The sequence below is a fragment of the Thalassophryne amazonica genome, chromosome 12, assembly GCF_902500255.1.
Source record: "Thalassophryne amazonica chromosome 12, fThaAma1.1, whole genome shotgun sequence".
NCBI classification, from domain to species: Eukaryota; Metazoa; Chordata; class Actinopteri; order Batrachoidiformes; family Batrachoididae; genus Thalassophryne; species Thalassophryne amazonica.
In genome coordinates, this window is record NC_047114.1 from 51,346,563 (window position 1) to 51,364,142 (window position 17,580).

Genomic DNA, 17,580 nt, shown 5'->3' on the forward strand with positions numbered 1-17,580 from the left:
GTAAGTGGCAAGGCTGAAAACCAACAATGAATGTCCATGACCTTTGATCTCTCAGGCGGCACTGCATTAAAAACCGACATCATTGTGTAAAGGATCTTACCTTGTGGGCTCATGAACACTTCAGAAAACCACTGTCAGTTAACACAGTTCGTCACTACATCTACAAGTGCAAGTTAAAACTCTACCATGCAAAGCAAAAGCCATGCATCAATAACATCCAGAAATGCCGCTGCCTTCCCTAGCCCGAGCTCATTTGAAATGGACAGACGCAAAGTGGAAAAGTGTGCTGTGGTCTGATGAGTCCACATTTCAAATTGTTTTTGGGAATCATGGAGATGTCGTGTCCTCTGGACAAAAGAGGAAACAGACCATGCTGCCATCCAAGCAATGTCTTTTTGAGGGACGTCCCTGCTTATTTCAGCAAGACAATGCCAAGTCACATTCTGCACATGTTACAAAAGTGTGGCTTCATAGTGAAAGAGTGCAGTACTAGACTGGTCTGCCTGCAGTCCAGACCTGTCGCCCATTGAAAATGTGTGGCACATTATGAAGCACAAAATACAACAACGGAGACCCTGGACTGTTGAACAACTGAAGTCGTACATCAAGCAAGAATGGGAAAGAATTCCACCTACAAAGCTTCAACAATTAGTGACCTCAGTTCCCAAATGCTTATTGGGTGTTGTTGGAAGGAAAGGTGATGTAACAGTGGTAAACATACCACTGTCTCAGCTTTTTTTGAAACGTGTTGCAGGCATCCATTTCAAAATGAACAAATATTTGCACAAAAACAACAAAGTTTATGAGTTTGAAAATTAAATATTTTGTCTTTGTGGTGTATTCAATTGATTATAGGTTGAATAGGATTTCCAGCTCATTGCATTCTGTTTTTATTTACATTTTACACAACGTCCCAACTTCATTGGAATTGGAGTTGTACACTCTCCACACAGGGATGCATTTTAGCTCATTGTGGTCCCATGAAATTGAATTGAGAGCAAAATTAAATAATGTAAATCTTTCATGTACTATATTTTTTTCCTGCTGGGATTGGGTGTTTGACAAGAGGGAGATTCAGCATTTACAGTAGGTGCAAACTTTAAACACGGGTTAAAACTAAAATACAGAGTGCTGATAATACAGTAGTGTTCAGAATAATAGTAGTGTGGCATTCGGTCAGTGAGTTTGTCAATTTTGTGGAACAAACAGGTGTGAATCAGGTGTCCCCTATGTAAGGATGAAGCCAGCACCTGTTGAACATGCTTTTCTCTTTGAAAGCCTGAGGAAAATGGGACGTTCAAGACATTGTTCAGAAGAACAGCGTAGTTTGATTAAAAAGTTGATTGGAGAGGGGAAACCTTATACGCAGGTGCAAAAAATTATAGGCTGTTCATCTACAATGATCTCCAATGCTTTAAAATGGACCAAAAAAAAAAAAAAAAAACAGAGACGCGTGGAAGAAAATGGAAAACAACCATCAAAATGGATAGAAGAATAACCAGAATGGCAAAGGCTCACCCACTGATCAGCTCCAGGATGATCAAAGACAGTCTGGAGTTACCTGTAAGTGCTGTGACAGAAGAAGACGCCTGTCTGAAGCTAATTTGTTTGCAAGAATCCCCCGCAAAGTCCCTGTGTTAAATGAAAGACATGTGCAGAAGAGGTTACAATTTTCCAAAGAACACATCAACTGGCCTAAAGAAAAATGGAGGAATATTTTGTCGACTGATGAGAGTAAAATTGTTCTTTTTGGGTCCAAGGGTGGCAGACAGTTTGTGAGATGACCCCCAAACTCTGAATTCAAGCCACATTTCACAGTGAAGACAGTGAAGCATGGTGGTGCAAGCATCATGATATGGGCATGTTTCTCCTACTATGGTGTTGGGCCTATATATCACATACCAGGTATCATGGATCAGTTTGGATATGTCAAAATACTTGAAGAGGTCATGTTGCCTTATGCTGAAGAGGACATGCTCTTGAAATGGGTGTTTCAACAAGACAATGACCCCCAAGCACACTAGTAAATGAACAAAATCTTGGTTCCAAACCAACAAAATTAATGCCTCGCAGATGTGAAGAAATCAACAACATAAACTAAACTAAATACTAGTTTAAAAAAGTTCTAAAAAAGCAGTTTGACCATAATAGTTTTGAGTTTGTAGCGTCAACAGCAGATGCTACTATTATTGTGAACACCCCCCTTTTCTACTTTTTTTTACTAATAGCCCAATTTCATAGCCTTAAGAGTGTGCATATCATGAATGCTTGGTCTTGTTGGATTTGTGAGAATCTACTGAATCTACTGGTACCTTGTTTCCCATGTAACAATAAGAAATATACTCAAAACCTGGATTAATCTTTTTAGTCACACAGCACTACTATTATTCTGAACACTACTATACATCTGTGGCCAGTTCATCAAGAAAAGAGCAAACAAGTTTTCTGTGACAGCATCCAGCAAAATGTGTGAAGCCTACAAAGCTTATTTTGGAATGCCTGTTGGAGACCAAGATAAGAACTGGGCATCTCACTTAGCTTGTGAATATAGCAAGAAAACACTTGAAGGTGAGAAAGTTATGTTTTGTTGAAAAAGCCAAAATCTTGTATGGTAAATATTGAATGGTCAGTCATTAAACAAATATTTTCACTCTTTTTGCAGGATAGTACAGAGGGGAAAAGAGAGCAATGAAGTTTGCTGTTCCAAGAATATGGCGTGAACCCACTGACCACTCAACCAACTGCTACTTCTGCATGGTGGATCCTTCCAAACGCCGAAGTGGGAAGAATGCACCTGCTATTCCTTATCCTGACATTCCATCTTCCATTGCGCCAGTGCCACATAGTGCTGAGCTTCCTGTACCTTCACCTCCAGAAAGAAAACAACCATCAGAAGAAGAAAGCACCGAATCAGAGGATGGGGAGAACAGTGAAGTGGACTGTGACATTACAGATAAAGTTTGTTTTCATTGGACCACAAGTCAAGAAAATCATAGAGTGCCCAGAAACTGACAGCAAAGGAACAGGAGGCATGGAAAAGTTTTGTTGATGTTGTCCATGGGTTTCTGGGCAACCACAAAGCTGACAGTTATGTGGAACTGGTTGAGACTTTGGTGAGAAACTATGGCCAAATGGGCTGTAGGATGTCACTGAAGGTCCACATTCTGGATGATCACCTTGACAACTTCAAGGACAACATGGGAGCATACTCAGAAAAACATGGGGAGCGCTTCCACCAAGACATAATGGACTTTGAACACAGATATCAGGGATCTTATAATGAAAACATGATGGGGGACTACATTTGTGGTCTGATCAGGGAGAGTGATTCCTTGCACATTTGCAAATTAAGGAAAACTGTTCATTTTTAACTTTGTAAAATTGTTTTCAAATGTTTGAAAATAAACCTTGCTGCAGTTATGTTCCGTATTTTAGTTTTATTGTGAAAAAGTCAGAAAATTGTCAAAAATAGCTGTTTTGAGGGGATAAAATTGCTGTGCAGCCCCCCCCCCCCCCCCCCCCCCCCAAAAAAAAACAAAGTTTGGCAAGAAAAATGGGCTTTTTGTATTGTTTTGCAATAAATGTAGTTGGAAAAAGACACTTATTTGCCAGGAACAAAAATTGTGTCACACAGTGAATCCGTGTCTGCTACGTTTAAGATGCGTGGAATTTAATAAACGCAAACTGAATTTCAGACATCTTATATATATTACTCTGTAACAAAGACGACAGACAGTGTTTGACATAAGCAGGACTCTAAACAGCAAACAGGAATCGATTGCAATGATTCCAATTGAAAATAATGGAAGAGCAACCTGAGCTTCCTCTGGCATTTTTACATAAAACAAACAATAACAACGTCTATAAACCCAGAGAATATATTCACGAGAGCTTTAGGCACAATATATAAAAAGTTTAATGCTGTTGTCCATGTGATCAGAGCATCTCAAATGCATTTCTTCTGTCGTGAATGTACTGAGATACCCATAATCCACTGGGCACAGCATCTCCACACTAAAACCTTCAAAATTACTGCATTACTTTAAAACTAAAACATATATCTGATATTTTCACTTTATAAAACTTCAGATGTGACATTAATTTAAATAACTTGTCTGAAATAGAGTTTGCTTAAAATTTTAACCATCAGTTAAAACTGTATGCCTCTGGATGACTTGCGTGATATTGCCAGTGTATCAGTATGGATTCAAAAGAAATGAGCTTTTTTTTTTTTCTTTTGTTACCAGTTCTCCTTTGCCTACAGAGGATAGAGCAGTTTCTTTTAGATCCAGCTTTCCTTTGTTTACAGAGATAGAACTGCGTATCTACTACAAAACATTTAAGAGGTAAGTACTCAACTGATTTTAGATTTGCAAAAATACGTTAGCGGTCTAAAAATTATCGGACCAAAACTTATCGGAAGATAATTAGTCCAGTAATGATTTTCAAAGCTATCTGAAAAGCTAATCCGATAATGAAAACATTGTCTTCGATAAATGGTTAGCGGATTAGCAGAACTGTGCCCACCTCCGTTTTTAAGGAATGGGAGAAGGGCACCAGGCCTGTATTAACGAGTGGCCACACCCATTGTTGTCAGAGCTTTCTTATCCCATGGCCATAAATAGTACATACGTTCATTGGCCAGATTAATAGGAATATCTTGCTAATACTGGGTTGCCCCGCTTTTGCCTTCAGAACTGCCTTAATTCTTTGTGGCATAAATTCAACAAGGTGTTGGAAACATTCCTCATAGATGTTGGCCCATGTTGACATGACAGTATCACATAGTCAGTCTTTCAACCAGTCTGCCCATTCTCCTCTGACATCAACAAGGCATCCACACAACTGCTGAGCTCTGGATATCTTCTCTTTTTTGTACCATTCTCTATAAACCCTTGAGGTGGTTGTGTGAGAAAATCCCAATAGATCAGCAGTTTCTGAAATACTCAGACTGTCCTGTCTGGTACCAATAACCATGCCACATTCAAAGTCACTAAAATCCCCTTTCTTCACCATTCTGATGGTCAGTCTGAACTTGAGCAAGTCGTCTTCACCAAGTCTAGATGCCAAAATGAACTGAGTTGCTGCCATGTGATTGGCTAATTAGCTATTTGTGTTAAGCAATTAAACAGGTGTACCTAATAAAGTTGCCTGGCAGTGTAGTAAGTGCATTATTCCACCTCATCCTATAAAATGAATCCCATCCAAACAGAGCCACTCAATCCTCTTGCGTCATAGGTCAAAGATGGAGTACACCACAGTGCATTTTCAGTTAGCTTTAGAACCATTTTAATGTTATCTTAAAAGGTGCTGTAGGTGATGGGTCCCTGGGTGGACCTACAGAAGAAGTACTTCCTTCATTCAGAAATTTGTGTACGAGGATGCTCTGAAACAGCTGCAGCCTATGTGCATGGTGCTGGCACAATCTTCACACACAGCAGTGCATGCAAGAGGTGTTATTCCAGCTGGCAACAGCGGCACCCATCGTGTTTTGTGGGACTTTGCTTTTTTTTTTTCTTTAATTTTGAGGACATGTTTTTCCATAATGAAAGCATGCCATGAAAATGGAAATTAATTTTTTTCCTCAAATTCTACACACAATACCCCATAATGACGATGTGAAAAAAGTTGAGATTTTTGCACATTAAAATAAAACAAACAAAAAAAACACAAAAACAAAACAAGAAATCACGTACACAAGTATACACAAGCGCACTGTGTCAGAGCTGGGCGTCCGTCTAAACTGAGCGATCAAGGAGAAGGGCCTTAGTCAGGGAGGTGACCAAAAACCCGATGGTCACTCTGTGATATTTAACCAGGTTGGTCCCAATGAAATAGAAATCTCTTTTACAAAGGAGACCTGGACAATTATACTGTTTTCTAATTCACCTAACCTGCATGTCTTTCGATGTGGGAGGAAGCTGGAGCAGGGAACCCACACAAACATGGGGAGAACATGCAAACTCCACACAAAGCCCTCAGGTGGGAACTGAGCTCATGGCCTTCTTGCTGTGAGGCAACAGTGCTAACCACTTATCCACCATGCTACCTGTCAGAGTTGCAGCATTACTCTGCGGAGAGAGGAGAACCTTCCAGAAGCACAAGCATCTCTGCAGCAATCCACCAATCAGGCCTGTATGGTAGAACGGCCAGACAGAAGCTACTCCTTAGTATAAAGGACATGGCAGCTCACCTGGAGTTTGTCAAAAGGCACCTGAATTACTCTCAGACCATGAGAAACAAAATTCTCTGGTCTGATGAGACAAAGATTGAACTCTGGCGTAAATGCCAGCCATCATATTTGAGGAAGCCAGGCACCATCCCTACATTGAAACACGGTGGTGGCAGCATCATGCTGTGAGGATATTTTTCAGCAGCAGCAACTGGGAAACTAGTCAGGATGGGGGGGAAGATGAATGTTGCAATGTACAGAGACATCCTGGATGAAAACCTGCTCCAGAGCGCTCTTGACCCCAGACTGGGGAAACGGTTCATCTTTCAGCAGGACAATGACCCTAAGCACACAGCCAAGATATCAAAGGAGTGGCTTCAGGACAACTCTGTGAATGTTCTTGAGAGGCCCAGCCAGAGACCAGACCTGAATTCTATTGAACATCTCTGGAGAGATCTGAAAATGGCTGTGCAGACGCTCCCCATCCAACCTGACAAGCGTTTGAGAGGTTCTGCAAAGAGGAATGGACAAAACTGCCCAAAGATAGGTGCACCAAGCTTGTGGCATCATATTCAAGAAGATTTGAGGCTCTAATTGCTGCCAAAGGCATCAACAAATTACTGAGCAAAGGCTATGAATACTTACGTACATGCAACTGCTTATTTAATTTGCAAAAAACAAACAAACAAAAAAAAAAACATGTCATTATGGGGTTTATGAGTAGAAGTTTGAGGGACAAAATTAATTTACTCCATTTCAGAATAAGGCTGTAACGTGGAAAAAGTGAAGTGTCGTGAATACTTTCCGGGTACACCGTAATCCTTGTTGCCTGTACCATCTAGAATGCTACATAACCCCAAAAGCTATGTTGACATATTGTTTTCTTCTGAGCCAGGAGACAGACAACACTCCTGTGAAATGAGCTGTACACTCATTTAGGTACATTTTTAAAATCATACAATAATTTCACCAGAAAAGAAGGAAGTGGCTATTTTATTGTCATCATTTATTTATTCTACTTTGACTAGTGTGACAGTAGAAAACATTTATAGACAGACAAAACACACACACCTGTATATTAAGCAATTCATGCGCCCATCACACTTCTTCATGCTGGATAATGAACAGATGGGTTGGGAAAGCACAACAGTCACGTGGCAGTTAACATTTCTGAAAACTGGATTATGTAACTTCGATTAAAAAAAGTTATTTGCCTTATGAAGACATCGATGAGAGCCAAGATGGAGGAGAAAGCACCGTGTTAAAGTTATGCATGCATGTATGGTGGCATTTAACAACGATGATCATGGGGCAGTGCACTGTCATGGCAGACACAAAAATATCAGCTACTAGGGAAAAAAAAAAAAAATAAAGGTTGTTATTCTAGAATTGTGCCCTCGATACCCATAAATATGTTCTAGGGTTCATTCCTACATTCTGCTTATTTATAGGTCAGTTTCAACAACATGTAACTTGTTTTTCTCTCAGAAAACACATCAACAGCATCAGTAAATACAACTAATGAAGTATATACGTAGTGTCTCCGCCCGCCCGCATTTCCCCACCAGACCTACGACAGCTAAGAAGCCCAATTCTCAACAGTAGTGTCAACTTAAAGGAAGCACGAGCCATTCACTGGCAAGATAATCTCTGAGCCACTACCTCTACACACATGCTACTCCCACTGCGACCGGGTATATCAGGACGTTTCAGCAGTCCTACAAGCTGCTTGCACTACTACACAACTCATTTACATAGGATAAGTGGTAGGTGTTACCTTTGTTTTCCTTTTTTTTAATCCTCTCCTTCAGCCAGCATTGAAATTACAGTCACCATGACTCTACAGTTACATGAACAAATAATTTGTCTCTCCGCTTATCTGAAATACACACTAGCAGCCAGTCTGTTATTCCAGCGCACAGCAGAGCCGCAGCTGGGACGAGGTTACTGGGTGAGTACGTCACTGTGCCTGTACCGTGGAATTAAGGGGTCAGTGCCTTGTTCATAGGCACTACAGCAACGGTGGGACGTGAGCAACACATCACCGGCTAACCTCCGTACTCCAGCCCACTCTGAAGAAATGGATTCACAGCTGGAGTCAATCCTGAAACCCTCTGGCTCCCAAAAGGAGTGTGCAGAAGGTTAGCTGTTCCTCTGCTCCGCCTCCCGCTGGGCTGCGGAGGAGGAGCTCTGGCTGTCCTCCGGGTCATCTCCATCTGCAGGCCAGACAGGAATGTGAAACAAAAGTCATATAACATCCCACTTTAGAGTTAAGACTGCCAATAAATTTTCTGTTATAGGCATCTTAGACGTTTGCTAATAAACACACTATTTATTTAGATTTCATATTCATTTCATTTTTCCACCCACCTCATATTGTGTAGGCCCACAAGTCTGGAACAATATATGTTATCATCTTGCAACTCAACATAATAAAAGAACATCTATAGTGCTGCATGTTCACATTCTGTCCTCAAAGTTGGTGTGTTTGAGGCCAGAAAAATGGGGACACATAAAGAATAAATTGTGACTGCTAGGTGACTGGGTCAGAGCATCTCCAAAACCGCAGCACTTGTGGTATGTTCCTGGTCTGTATTAGTTCAGTAACTACTAAAAGTAACTACTGAATTTACCAATGCGGGACAGCCATGTGTGGCCGCAAGTGCCAACAGCGCAAAGCATAACTAGGGGAGTCCAGGGGTGTGCAAGACTAATGGGCGTCCCACATACACTCATGGAGGACGTGGGACACGGGGGTAAATACCGGGACTGCCCCACCCAATGGGGGATAATTGGCAGCTCTGGCGTCATGTGGGACATGCTGGGCAAAGAAGTCCAACCCACAGAGGGCCCACGTCACCATTTATATGATTTTAAAGCTCTGCTGCTAATGTCTTGGTGTTGGATGCTGCAGTTTACCTCCCCCTCCAGTGTTGATGTGGAGCTGGGATAGAGACAGAGTGAGGGGCAGTTCTCGTCCTTCTGGGTCAGTTGGACTCTGCAGGATATCATGTAAAGCATTTCTTCGTCCCGTCCTGCCGGAGGCAATAAAGTCTGCGTATGTGGCCTCAACATCAGACATCGCGTGTGCATCATTCAAGCAGCACTACCTATAAAAACAGAACAAGACGAGCTTTACGTACCATATTTTCAGGAGGATTTATACTCTGGTGCAACTTACATACAGAAAATTCACAGGTTTGTTATTAATAATAGTAATTACAATGACTATTTATATGGAACTTTTCCAAGAATAAATGCTAATAATTAAAAAATACACTACAAGAATGCACAAAAATCTGACATTAAATAGCTCATAACACTGAACAAGGTGTGATTTATATATGGTTTTTCCTCTTCAAGAGGCATGTTTTGACAGGTGCGACTTATACGGCAGAAAATATGGTAGAAACCTCTAAAAGTTTGAATTCATTTGAAGATCTATCACAGAGAATATGGTCCTCTACTACTTCTTGAAATTATTCTGAAGTTAGTAATTTTGTTTTTCCAGCAAAGATTTGATGGATCGTAAGACCAAGGTTTGAGCATGTTCTGTTTGATCCACGTCAATACAAGAGGGCACCGCAGTCTCATTTGATTTAACCACTTATGGGGACCTCCGCTGCCATTTTGCAATAAATATATATATATATATATATATATATATATATATATATAAAATCACATCAATTTTATTTATATAGCGCCAAATCACAACAAACAGTTGCCCCAAGGCGCTTTATATTGTGAGCAAAAGCCATACAATAATTACGGAAAAACCCCAACGCTCAAAACGACCCCCTGTGAGCAAGCACTTGGCGACAGTGGGAAGGAAAAACTCCCTTTTAACAGGAAGAAACCTCCAGCAGAACCAGGCTCAGGGAGGGGCAGTCTTCTGCTGGGACTGGTTGGGGCTGAGGGAGAGAACCAGGAAAAAGACATGCTGTGGAGGGGAGCAGAGATCAATCACTAATGATTAAATGCAGAGTGGTGCATACAGAGCAAAAAGAGAAAGAAACACTCAGTGCATCATGGGAACCCCCCAGCAGTCTAAGTCTATAGCAGCATAACTAAGGGATGGTTCAGGGTCACCTGATCTAGCCCTAACTATAAGCTTTAGCAAAAAGGAAAGTTTTAAGCCTAATCTTAAGAGTAGAGAGGGTGTCTGTCTCCCTGATCCGAATTGGGGGCTGGTTCCAGAGGAGAGGAGCCTGAAAGCTGAAGGCTCTGCCTCCCATTCTACTCTTACAAACCCTAGGAACTACAAGTAAGCCTGCAGTCTGAGAGCGAAGTGCTCTATTGGGGTGATATGGTACTATGAGGTCCCTAAGATAAGATGGGACCTGATTATTCAAAACCTTATAAGTAAGAAGAAGAATTTTAAATTCTATTCTAGAATTAACAGGAAGCCAATGAAGAGAGGCCAATATGGGTGAGATATGCTCTCTCCTTCTAGTCCCTGTCAGTACTCTAGCTGCAGCATTTTGAATTACTGAACAATAGTCCAGCCTAGAGGAAATAAATGCATGAATTAGTTTTTCAGCATCACTCTGAGACAAGACCTTTCTAATTTTAGAGATATTGCGCAAATGCAAAAAAGCAGTCCTACATATTTGTTTAATATGCGCATTGAAGGACATATCCTGATCAAAAATGACTCCAAGATTTCTCACAGTATTACTAGAGGTCAGGGTAATGCCATCCACAGTAAGGATCTGGTTAGACACCATGTTTCTAAGATTTGTGGGGCCAAGTACAATAACTTCAGTTTTATCTGAGTTTAAAAGCAGGAAATTAGAGGTCATCCATGTCTTTATGTCTGTAAGACAATAACTGCAGTTTAGCTAATTAGTGTGTGTCCTCTGGCTTCATGGATAGATAAAGCTAGGTATCATCTGCATAACAATGAAAATTTAAGCAATGCTGTCTAATAATACTGCCTAAGGGAAGCATGTATAAAGTGAATAAAATTGGTCCTAGCACAGAACCTTGTGGAACTCCATAATTAACCTTAGTCTGTGAAGAAGATTCCCCATTTACATGAACAAATTGTAATCTATTAGATAAATATGATTCAAACCACCGCAGCGCAGTGCCTTTAATACCTATGGCATGCTCTAATCTCTATAATAAAATTTTATGGTCAACCGTATCAAAAGCAGCACTGAGGTCTAACAGAACAAGCACAGAGATGAGTCCACTGTCTGAGGCCATAAGAAGATCATTTGTAACCTTCACTAATGCTGTTTCTGTACTATGATGAATTCTAAACCCTGACTGAAACTCTTCAAATAGACCATTCCTCTGCAGATGATCAGTTAGCTGTTTTACAACTACCCTTTCAAGAATTTTTGAGAGAAAAGGAAGGTTGGAGATTGGCCTATAATTAGCTAAGATAGCTGGGTCAAGTGATGGCTTTTTAAGTAATGGTTTAATTACTGCCACCTTAAAAGCCTGTGGTACATAGCCAACTAATAAAGATAGATTGATCATATTTAAGATCGAAGCATTAATTAATGGTAGGGCTTCCTTGAGCAGCCTGGTAGGAATGGGGTCTAATAGACATGTTGATGGTTTGGAGGAAGTAACTAATGAAAATAACTCAGACAGAACAATCAGAGAGAAAGAGTCTAACCAAATACCGGCATCACTGAAAGCAGCCAAAGAGAACGATATGTCTTTGGGATGGTTATGAGTAATTTTTTCTCTAATAGTTAAAATTTTATTAGCAAAGAAAGTCATGAAGTCATTACTAGTTAAAGTTAAAGGAATACTCTGCTCAATAGAGCTCTGACTCTTTGTCAGCCTGGCTACAGTGCTGAAAAGAAACCTGGGGTTGTTCTTATTTTCTTCAATTAGTGATGAGTAGTAAGATGTCCTAGCTTTACGGAGGGCTTTTTTTATAGAGCAACAGACTCTTTTTCCAGGCTAAGTGAAGATCTTCTAAATTAGTTAGACGCCATTTCCTCTCCAACTTACGGGTTATCTGCTTTAAGCTGCGAGTTTGTGAGTATACCACGGAGTCAGGCACTTCTGATTTAAGGCTCTCTTTTTCAGAGGAGCTACAGCATCCAAAGTTGTCCTCAATGAGGATATAAAACTATTGACGAGATAATCTATCTCACTCACAGAGTTTAGGTAGCTACTCTGCCCTGTGTTGGTATATGGCATTGGAGAACATAAAGAAGGAATCATATCCTTAAACCTAGTTACAGCGCTTTCTGAAAGACTTCTACTGTAATGAAACTTATTCCCCAGCAGTCCATCAGAGTAAATGTAAATGTTATTAAGAAATGATCAGACAGAAGGGGGTTTTCAGGGAATACTGTTAAGTCTTCAATTTCCATACCATAAGTCAGAACAAGATCTAAGGTATGATTAAAGTGGTGGGTGGACTCATTTACATTTTGAGCAAAGCCAATCGAGTCTAACAATAGATTAAATGCAGTGTTGAGGCTGTCATTCTCAGCATCTGTGTGGATGTTAAAATTGCCCACTATAATTATCTTATCTGAGCTAAGCACTAAGTCAGACAAAAGGTCCGAAAATTCACAGAGAAACTCACAGTAACGACCAGGTGGACGATAGATGATAACAAATAAAACTGGTTTTTGGGACTTCCAATTTGGATGGACAAGACTAAGAGTCAAGCTTTCAAATGAATTAAAGCTCTGTCTGGGTTTTTGATTAATTAATAAGCTGGAGTGGAAGATTGCTGCTAATCCTCCACCTCGGCCCGTGCTACGAGCGTTCTGGCAGTTAGTGTGACTCGGGGGTGGTGACTCATTTAAACTAACATATTCATCCTGCTGTAACCAGGTTTCTGTAAGGCAGAATAAATCAATATGTTGATCAATTATTATATCATTTACTAACAGGGACTTAGAAGAGAGAGATCTAATGTTTAATAGACCACATTTAACTGTTTTAGTCTGTGGTGCAGTTGAAGGTGCTATATTATTTTTTCTTTTTGAATTTTTATGCTTAAATAGATTTTTCTGGTTATTGGTGGTCTGGGAGCAGGTACCGTCTCTACGGGGATGGGGTAATGAGGGGATGGCAGGGGGAGAGAAGCTGCAGAGAGGTGTGTAAGACTACAACTCTGCTTCCTGGTCCCAACCCTGGATAGTCACGGTTTGGAGGATTTAAGAAAATTGGCCAGATTTCTAGAAATGAGAGCTGCTCCATCCAAAGTGGGATGGATGCCGTCTCTCCTAACAAGACCAGGTTTTCCCCAGAAGCTTTGCCAATTATCTATGAAGCCCACCTCATTTTTTGGACACCACTCAGACAGCCAGCAATTCAGGGAGAACATGCGGCTAAACATGTCACTCCTATATATATATATGTATACTCAACAAAAATATAAACGCAACACTTTTGGTTTTGCTCCCATTTTGTATGAGATGAACTCAAAGATCTAAAACTTTTTCCACGTACACAATATCACCATTTCCCTCAAATATTGTTCACAAACCAGTCGAAATCTGTGATAGTGAGCACTTCTCCTTTGCTGAGATAATCCATCCCACCTCACAGGTGTGCCATACGAAGATGCTGATTAGACACCATGATTAGTGCACAGGTGTGCCTTAGACTGCCCACAATAAAAGGCCACTCTGAAAGGTGCAGTTTTGTTTTACTGGGGGGGGATACCAGTCAGTATCTGGTGGGACCACCATTTGCCTCATGCAGTGCAACACATCTCCTTCGCATCATCCGTGAAGAGAACACCTCTCCAACGTGCCAAAAGCCAGCAAATGTGAGCATTTGCCCACTCAAGTCGGTTACGACGACGAACTGGAGTCAGGTCGAGACCCCGATGAGGACGACGAGCATGCAGATGAGCTTCCCTGAGATGGTTTCTGACAGTTTATTGTGGGCAGTCTAAGGCACACCTGTGCACTAATCATGGTGTCTAATCAGCATCTTGATATGGCACACCTGTGAGGTGGGATGGATTATCTCAGCAAAGGAGAAGTGCTCACTATCACAGATTTAAACTGGTTTGTGAAGAATATTTGAGGGAAATGGTGATATTATGTATGTGGAAAAAGTTTTAGATCTTTGAGTTCATCTCATACAAAATGGGAGCAAAACCAAAAGTGTTGCATTTATATTTTTGTTGAGTGTATATATATATATATATATATATATATATATATATACACACACACACACACACACACAGCATAACTTCACATGGACAAATGGTGTACCATTTTGTTTTTGGCTGCAATCACCAAAGCAGTCATGAAAAGTGTTTTATTTTCAGTTCCCAGTGGATAAGGTAGGACGAAGTGGGTGGGAGAGGTCATGTCGGTAAGTGTTAGCCAACACAGCTAACCAGAGTAGCTCCATTCTCTTGCCTGCAAAACCTCCTTGACATGTTTGAGCTCCGGGTCATAAACAAACCACAACACATGTCCACTTTCCACCGCATCGTCACTTTTTCTTTGCATTTTCACTTTGTTTGTGTGCCATTTGCCCAAAAACCCATAGAAAATGCCGTGTTTCCCTTCCCGGAAGTAGAGAAATTACATCATATGCGTCATATTTTGCCCCTTTAGTGCCTGCTCTCAAACAAGACTGTGGTGCCCTATTTCACACATTCAAGAAAGTACAGCTGTATAACTCAATGGTGTGGCTAAAGGGAACATCTGGGCTACTTTCATCAACTGGAACATTGACATTATTATAAAGTCGTATTATAAAGTCTCAGTTTTGACACAGACTCTGTGGCAATGTTTGAAACACGGGTGTTTCAAAGGTTTTGAGACATTCTGAAGCAGTGTTTTGAGTTTACTTTCACTAATCTGCAGTACTAATAAAAGGTTTTTGGTATAAACCAAAGTCACACATCCTGTATCTAATCTAATAATTCCAGTTTTACCTTCACACACCGTTGAATAGTTTGTACCGTGTTTGCTCACATAGCAGCATTATGTTTATGCTGACAGCTGCTACCTTGTCAGCTGGATAGACCACAGCAATCACTTGATGTGTTCAGGAAGCAGATAAACTACATGCAAGTACAACCACAGGTGTTTGTAATTATCAATATCCAGTATACACCAACCATCCAGCAGGTGAGCAGGCAAGTATATGAGATGTTACTTCAGCAAAAAAAGTTGCTCCTTCCATCCATTGGTGCATCAAATAAAAATTAAATGGTTTGTCCTCATTATACAGTCAAGTGAATAGGCAGGGGTGGTGACCAAGTGCGTAAGTGTGCCTGTTTCCAGTGCAGAGGTTTCTCAGTTCAAAACCACCCCTGCTCGTTGTCCATGTAATATGGAGTTGTGTCAGAAAGGGCATCCAGCATAAAACCTGTGTCAAATCAACATGTAGATCCACCTTGGATCTGCTGTGGTGACCCAGAGCGAAACTAGAGCACCGCGCTCATACACCACAAACCTCCACCAACACTAGTTTCCAATTCCACATAATTTTACCATGGAAAAAAAATTTCAAGGCATGTTTGATTAAGATATAATGTAAAATATACATTAAATGGGATTTTCAATGTTGATTTTAAATGCCCACAATATCGGATCAGATTCGGTGTCGCAGACTGAACGGTCCCCCCTAAAAACTGGACCACCTGCCTTCACTGCACGTGTCATTTGTGACCACAGCAGCTCGTCTGAGACGGACTATCTTCACCCAAAGCGATCAAATGGACTAATGGGATTATTAATGACTAGATGACATGGTTAAAAGCTCTTTAATCATTCTAAAGTCAGTTTTAAGCAGAAACAAGGCTGTTTTAAGAAGAAATGAGGCAATAATTTGTGACACTTTGAAAAGACAGAAGAGCAATGAATGCATCAGCTAGCAGCTCGTGTAGCTGTGGTGCTCTGATCACTTCCTCCATCTTTTACGATGAAATAATGCTGAATTTATGTGGAAATGATTGTTGTACAAAAGCTTCAGATATCTGTCGCTGAGACAGATGATGACTGGAGTGTAGTTTTAAGCAGAAACTAGGTGATAATCGGTAAGCCGCGGCTGATGACGCATGCGCAGTGAAGGCAGGTGGACCGATTTTTAAGAGGGACCATTCGGTCTGCAACACCGGATCAAACCTCACTGGTCGATAAAGGACACTGTCCTACATAACGCTCTCAAATATGAAATAAATTTGATATTTTTGACAGAGGTATGAATTTTTGAAAATTCATTCAATGTATTTTCCCAATTTTCTGAGATTTTTTTCCTGACTCTAAACTTGAAAATTGAATCACTTCTTGCCTATCAGAATATGAATCTTCAATAAAAAATTCATAACAATATATAAAAAAGTGTGAGCTCCAGGCTGTTCACAAACAAACAAACAAAAAAAAAATAAATAAATAAATAAATATTAGGTTTTCACTTGACTAATTAAAGCGACTCCGAATGATGTTACAAACACTAAATCTTGGGCAAACAAAGCAGCTTGCTTCTGATTTGGGCCCACGACATGCAGGAAAATAATAACAATAATATTAAAAATAAATACAAGACCACAAGTCAAATTCGAATTCCCATATTATTCAAAGCGTATGTTTACATTTATTTTACCGTATGACCAAATGTTATTGTTTTACCCGTTTTACCTTGACTGAGGGCTGTCTCGACGTGCTAACAAGCTACATTTCCACAGCAGGGACTTCACCTCCAAAGCAGCACAAAGGGGCCGCCATCACCTCCTACCATCCCAAAAAATTACGACAGCACAAAACAAAGATACTTTAACACTTAGGGTTTTCCAAACGTTCGACAGTACACAGATATTTCGCACATCCACATAATTTAATCACGCCAACAACATCGTTTTAAAGCCCCAGTCGATTCTCTACAGCTTCGCATCTTCCTCCTTTGCGACCAATGAGCAGCCAAGAACCCCTATCTCAGCGCTGATTGGACAGGAGACACAAAAGGATGAGAGGAGAGCGGGTGGAGGATGCTGCGTTCAGGAACACCACGTAAAAGTAAACTCTATCTATCTATCTATCTATCTATCTATCTATCTATCTATCTATCTATCTATCTATCTATCTATCTATCTATCTATCTATCTATCTATCTATCTATCTATCTATCTATCTATCTATCTATCTATCTATCTATCTATCTATCTATCTATCTATCTATCTATCTATCTATCTATCTATCTATCTATCTATCTATCTATCTATCTATCTATCTATCTATCTATCTATCTATCCACTGCTTCATCAACAATAGGCTTTAATGGTTTTTGAAGGATGTAGCACACAGAAATATAAACTAATGTCACATTTATATTGTGTCTGAAACTGAGCAGAAAAACTGATGTGGTTATTTAAAAACATAAAGATAATATATGACAGTATATGAACATGAATAAAATTAAGATTAATACAATATTGTAAAAAAGGTAA

The 17,580-nt window shown here is 40.2% G+C and overlaps 1 protein-coding gene across 1 annotated transcript; it reads right to left on the reverse strand.

The window, feature by feature from the left end:
- Nucleotides 1-7,058: 7,058 nt before the first annotated feature.
- On the reverse strand, nucleotides 7,059-17,052 carry LOC117522273 (cAMP-dependent protein kinase inhibitor alpha-like). Its single transcript, XM_034183664.1, has 3 exons — nucleotides 16,774-17,052; nucleotides 9,092-9,282; nucleotides 7,059-8,388 (listed from the first exon to the last, which is right to left on the reverse strand). Exons 2-3 carry the CDS (start codon nucleotides 9,252-9,254, stop codon nucleotides 8,315-8,317), a joined length of 237 nt encoding a protein of 78 aa, XP_034039555.1. The 5' UTR covers nucleotides 9,255-9,282; nucleotides 16,774-17,052; the 3' UTR covers nucleotides 7,059-8,314.
- Between the last annotated feature and the right edge of the window lie 528 nt (nucleotides 17,053-17,580).

Coding starts and splice junctions, on each gene's coding strand:
- LOC117522273 (XM_034183664.1), bottom strand. CDS start 9,254: ATGTCTGATGTTGAGGCCACATACGCAGACTTTATTGCCTCCGGCAGG. Junction 8,389..9,091: donor CATCAACACTGGAGGGGGAG/GTAAACTGCAGC, acceptor TCTGGCCTGCAG/ATGGAGATGACCCGGAGGAC.